General features: G+C 40.6%; 1 protein-coding gene across 1 annotated transcript; it reads left to right on the top strand.

Annotated features, from left to right (window-relative positions):
• Window positions 1-835: 835 nt before the first annotated feature.
• On the top strand, window positions 836-1303 carry LOC149806411 (uncharacterized). Its single transcript, XM_089973213.1, has one exon. It carries the CDS (start codon window positions 836-838, stop codon window positions 1301-1303), a length of 468 nt encoding a protein of 155 aa, XP_089829339.1.
• The last annotated feature ends 5049 nt before the right edge of the window (window positions 1304-6352 follow it).

Genomic DNA, 6352 nt, shown 5'->3' with positions numbered 1-6352 from the left:
TACAAGACCAAAGGAGACCGTAGAGACTTCAACGGCTACCTGAGCATCTCCGTCCTCAGCATCGTCTGAAAGGCTGTCGCCCTGGCGCATTTACAGACCCTAGCCTTCCGGGTCTACCCAGAGCTCGGTGTGGTGTCCGAGCCGGCCGGTCAGCTGTATACATGATCTTCTCACTACGCCAGTTGCAGATGCCCCTCTACATTGCCTTCATAGACCTGACGAAGGCGTTTGACCTGGTCAGTCGGAGCGGACTCTTCCGGCTCCTGCAGAGGATCAGCTGAGCCCCACAACTGCTCACTGTCGTCACATCGTTCCACGAGAACAAGCACATCACAATGTGGTTCAACCGTGCAACATCGGAGGCCTTCCCAGTTAGGAGCGGAGTCAAGCAAGGCTGCGTCCTTGCGTCCACGCTCTTTGCCATCTTCTTCTCCATGCTTCTCCAGTACGCCTTCAAGGACTTCAGCGCGGTAGTGTACATCCATACCAGGGCTGACGGCAAGTGGTTCAACATCGCCCATCTCCGTGCTAAGTCATAGAGGTTCTATTCCGTGGATTGCTCTTCGCCGATGATGTAGCCTTGACATCAAACACGGAAGATGGACTGCATCAGCTAATATGCCGCCTATCCTACACCTGTAAGGAGTTTGGACTGACCGTCAGTCTGAAGAAAACGAACGTCATGGAGCAGGAAGCAGACTCCCCACCCTCTGTCACCATCGATGGGTACAATCTGAAAGTTGTTGAGAACTTCACATACCTCGGGTCCACCATCTCCAGCTCCCTCTCCATTAATGCTGAGGTGAACAGCAGGATTGCCAAGGCATCAGCAGTTATGGTTAGACTGAACCAGAGGGTCTGGAACAACCCCAACCTCACTGAGAAGACCAAATTACGCGTCTACCAGCCCTGCGTGCTCAGCACAGTCCTCTACAGCAGCGAGGCATGGACCACCTATGCGAGCCACGAGAGGAAACCCAACAGCTTCCACCTGAGATGCCTGCAGCGCATTCTGCACAATCGGTTGCTGAGAAAAGTACTCAACACAGCGGTTTTGGAACGTGCCAATATGAACAGTATTTTCTCCAATCTCAGCGAGAGGCGCCTTAGCTGGCTCGGCCACGTCAAGAGAACTGACCCAGTCCGCATTACCAATGACCTTCCATACGACGAGCCAGCAGAAGGCGTACGACTGACTGAACAGCCACGTCTGCGTTACAACGATGTCTGCAAGAAGGACATGAAGACGGCCAACATCAACGTCAACGACAGAGAGAGCTGTGCTGACGACCGCTCCACCTGACACCTAGCTGTCAGACAGAGCGTTCAGAAAGCAGAGAAAGCGAGAAACACAAACCTCGCTGCAAAGAGAGCCAAGATGAAGACGAAACAACAACAGCCTCAACAAGCATCTACGTCCACCTGCCGCAAGTGCAACACAGACTGTCACTCTAGGGTCGGACTCTCCAGCCACACGCGAAGGTGCAGATAGGACACCCAACCGGAAGCTACACCATCGTCTACCGATGACGGACGGAATGCATATATATATATATATATATATATATATATATATATATATATATATATATATATATATATATATATATATGTGTGTGTGTGTGTGTGTGTGTGTGTGTTGGTGCATCCTGAACGTTAAATTTATATTATGTATTTTTGTCAAAAGAATTTTGACCAAGAAATTTTCAGTGAAAATTAGAAACAGATCTGATAAGTTACGAAGATTTATGTTAAGTGTGCTATTTACAAATACAATCGTCGCAAAGATTTGGTGTTTGAAAAAAAAAAATTGACTGGACCGAAAAAGTAACATACAGGACTGACGGCGAATGTAAACGTCGCTGCATTTGTTTCAACGATGTCAACGCTGAGAAATAAATAACCAGGACCCGTATTCAGCAAGTGCAGCCTTTGAAATAACTTGATCAAGTATATGCCTGCATATTGCATGCATTCTGTATGTTATGCTCACAGTCAGGGAAATATACATGATAAGTATGTTTTCATGCACCTGTGTCACTATGTTCATCTAAATAACTCTATATCATGTAACGAAGTCAGTTCTTATTGCTTCTGTTTATAGATGGGACGTTAATATAGTTGTTTTCAAGGACACACGTGCTGGTTGTTGATTTCTCTCTGACTGCGCCCAGGGCAACCATTACTAATCAACATTTACATTCAGCACAAGTCAGCACAGAATTAGATCAAAAATTTTCATATCATGTAATCGCTATAGCTTGACGAAAGTGCACTTTACAGGCAGAAAAGATTAAACAGTGTATGCACTAACATGTCGTGGTTGCCATGTCAAAATTCAGTGAAAGAGATTCACGGTCCTTTTAAAAACATTACATAGAGACTGGCTGTGACTTACTTTTATACTTTGAATACTTTTATTAGACTTTAGTGAAGGTGTTGAAATATAACTTTTGTCAACAATTAAACGTAATATGCGATCTTTACGCGAACAATTGTTGCTATCGTTGCTCCAAACAAAGATATTAGTATTCGACTAGAACCAACATGAACAATAAATATTTTGAAAGTAAATCAAGAAAGAGAAGTACATTACATGCGCATTGTCTACCAGCAGGGGCCAGTAGACCCATGGTCATTTTCGAGAAAAAGGCAAGCTAAAATCTTTAGTATACCCATTCTTCAAAAACCAACATATGAATACCTTTAAGTTATAATGAGTTCCCTCCTGCTTTGCTCTTTGACACAATGCATCTATTGTTTAACCTTGTCGCCTTATCTATAAACAACAGTTTAAGCTTGCTAATCATTTCTCAATAAACGTTTATCAAAGCAGAAGTACGAGTTTTCGTTTCAATATTGGGCATATTCTGTTTTCAAAAGTGAATATGTTCGATAAGTATGCGTCAATTACTTTTATCGTTATTCTGGTCTCAAACATTGATTTGAAATGAAACTGCACATTATCATTGTGTATTATTTTTCAAAACTGCACATGTCGTTATGCTATCTCTCAGTATTTGCTCATATAGTTTATAGTAATAATGTTACATTTTGGTTAAACGCAGAGCAGAACATCATCTGTTGGTCGAGTCCGAAGATGGCCATGGCATCACTAACGTGATTGGTTTCTGTGAGCACGTGAAGGCTGTTCAGGCCAATATGTACTCTGCATTGTCTGTGACACACATGATAGGTCTTGCTGAAGTTTTGAGATTTCCGCTGTTAGCACGTCTGCACCGCCTCTGCAATTCTACAATATTGACGTATTTAAGGGATAACTAGAATGAATCTTTGAAACGTTTCTTCTGACTACCCTGAGATCGCGTTCCCTCTTTCAGTTCTCTGTACAAGATCTTCTCTGGCTGTCGCTCTTCTGACATCATGGTGACACTGCCTGCCCATCTCAACTCTGATTTCATCACCAGAATATGGGTACTTGGAAAGCCTGCTCACTTGAGAACCTCATCGTCTGGGACTCTGTCCAGCCATGTTCTCCTCGTCAGTTTCCTCAGGCAGCCTATATCAAAATAATCCAGCTTCTTGTCATGTTGTTTGAACACCGTCCAGGTTTCTCAGTCATACAGCAGGATTGGCAATACAATAGCTTTGTAGACTTTGAATTTTTGAACAGACTGATCCCTCTGCACTCCCACACATTTGCACGTAGTCTGCCAAAAGGCAACTCTTATTTTAGCAATTCAGGCTTTGGTTTCATCCTCTATGTGCACTGCACGCGAAAGTGCTGCGAGAGGTGAATTGTCAACTGGCACGAGGGTTTGACCATTTATTGTGAAGGTAGGCTCTGCGTAAGGTTTTTTTGGTGCATCACCTCTGTCTTCTTTATACTAACTATGAAACTGAAATTGTCACAAGCTGATGAGAAATGGTTTATTTGGTGTTGCATATCCGGCTCAAGTTTGGCATTCTGGAAACAGTTGTAAGCTTATAGAAGGCAACGAACAGTCAATTCCTGTAACTTCATCTTCGCCTTTAGCCTCCTTAGATTGGTCAGGTATCTAAAGCCGATACCAGTGTCATAGTAACAGAAGGCACCAGTTGGCAAGGCAGAGACACACCATACTGATGGAAACTGGGGCAAACACACAGCTCTGCTTCATTCCTTTGGTGACTGGGAATGGTTCAAATAACTCACCGTCGTCAACGACACGAACGAGCATACCATCATGGAACTGCGAAACCTTTATGACGAATGTCTCTGGGCAACCAAATTTGCCATGATCTTTCAAATGTCTCCACAACTGGCTGTGTCAAAGGCTGTGTCAGGTCGATGAATGCTCTGTACAGGTTGAAGTTCTTTTCCTGGCATTTCTCCTGGAATTGACGATCTGCAAACACTACTACCTCCTTTTCTAAAGCCACACTTAGTCTCTAGCAGAAGCCCTTCGTCAACGTGATGCACAAGACAGTTCAGCAGAATTTTGGCAAAATTCTTTGTTGACTATTGACAGCAAAGAGATGCTCCAATATTTTTGGAAGGATTGTCATTTGCTTTTCCGCTTCAACAAGTCAACGAAGGATCCTTGTAATCCTGGGGTATAGTTCCCCGAGTCCACATTGACTGGACGAGTTCAATAAGTTTATGTGCATATCTTGTTCCAGACAGTGGTAGTCTCGTTTGCATTAATCTGTCATTCACGCCAGCAAATGTGTAGCTTCAAATATCAGCGTTGATTATTAAAAAGGTCACGCGAAAAGAGAGAAAAGTGTCTTGTCTTGTAGATTTATATAATGAATGGATGATTTGTATGTAACTTGTAAGCAACGATACCAGCCCCTGTGGTATGTAGCACAACATAATGTGTATATCTTATGCATCTGTATATTTAAAGGGAAAATCCGATTGTCAATAATCTTATCGTTCTAATTATCTTTATTTACTTCTAAGTAATTCTGCCAATTTCTAAAAGGGCTTATCAGATAATCAAAATGTAAGTCAGAGTTTAATGTCACAGGCCGCGCCATATTGGCTTTACGCACAATCTTTACAAGTTCCGGTATTTTCAAAACCGATCATTTTCGTGTATCCATTGAGGGATTGCAGACTTCATGCAGGACTTTCTTTAATCAGAATTTAAGCGCATAAAATGCTACGTTTCTCCAAAATAGAAGATTTGACAACGGAAGTCCTCCTTGATCCTGGTCAATTTAACATTTTTCAAAAAGCACATGTTGACATACTTGTATAAAGAATTTAACTTATAATTACAGTTAAGACATCTCATTACATCGATCTTAACAAGTCCTCACAAAAAAAGAATGTAAAGGGTCCATATATTTGGAACTATTTTATCAAGCTCTTAACATACATACGTGTCCGCCAAGGTGTTAGGCGTAGAGATACTAGCCAAATTTCGATAGTAAATTGCCAGATATCAGAGGCGTATGCTTAGCACGATGGTGCAGACTGAGCTACTTAGAATAACGAACTAAATCCGAAGTTCCTCTTGATGCGACGTCACACCGGCACTTCTCGCCCTTATAATGATTGGGATATGTACACGTTTTTAACAAATCTGCCTTCATTTGTGTGCTTCCTTATTTTTATAAGTTTAATTTAATTTTCATAAATATAATATATTAAGGATGATGTTTCTTTGAAAAACTATTTATATATAAGAGATTGAACCATTTTTATGTGTACTACATCTGACTTCATGCATAGTTTCATTCAGTATCTTGAGAATCCACTTTTTTTCCCCTCGAACGCTGTAAATGTCAGCAAAGAAAAAAGGGAACTAATTTATGAACACGTATAAATTTTAAAGGTTAATATATTTCTTTATAAATTTCAGTTTTATTTGTCAGGATAAGTTCATCTATGCGTACTATGCTATTAAATCGTATTTCAAGTGCCCTGTCAGTAGTGTTACGATTCTTTTGCCTTAAGCTTAATAATACAAAGAAAACGGAACCAAAAATTTTGGAAAATTCAACAATATAATTTTCTAAGTTACAAAGTAATATTTTAATGGAAACTTACAGTATTGTGAATTAAACCTAAAATAATCATAAATGTTCCATCACAAGCCCAAAATTATATAATGTTCCGAATGATTACCAATATTGAATGTGCTGATGTTCCAATAGTATAGAATAGGTTGATTACCAGCAGTATTGATGTATCGTAATGATATAATCCAGAATGTATTTAAATCAATCAGCTGTAATCCAACAGTAGTGATTTTGTCCCAAATGTTAAAGAGCAATAAGTAATTCCAATGAATCATTTGAAAATAAATTATTCCTCTCAAATTATATCTGAGCATAGCAGTAAATGATTCCAGGGACTTATCTTAAGGTAGGAATGAATATTTTTTTTACATCTACC

This window comes from Sinohyriopsis cumingii, chromosome 1 (genome assembly GCF_028554795.1).
Source record: "Sinohyriopsis cumingii isolate HCF-2022 chromosome 1, ASM2855479v2, whole genome shotgun sequence".
NCBI lineage: Eukaryota > Metazoa > Mollusca > Bivalvia > Unionida > Unionidae > Sinohyriopsis > Sinohyriopsis cumingii.
Note: the sequence above shows the minus strand (reverse complement) of the source record. Positions and strands in the feature narration are given on the sequence as shown.

Bases quoted from the DNA above. Each gene is read 5' to 3' on its own strand.
- LOC149806411 (XM_089973213.1), top strand. From the start codon at position 836: ATGGTTAGACTGAACCAGAGGGTCTGGAACAACCCCAACCTCACTGAG.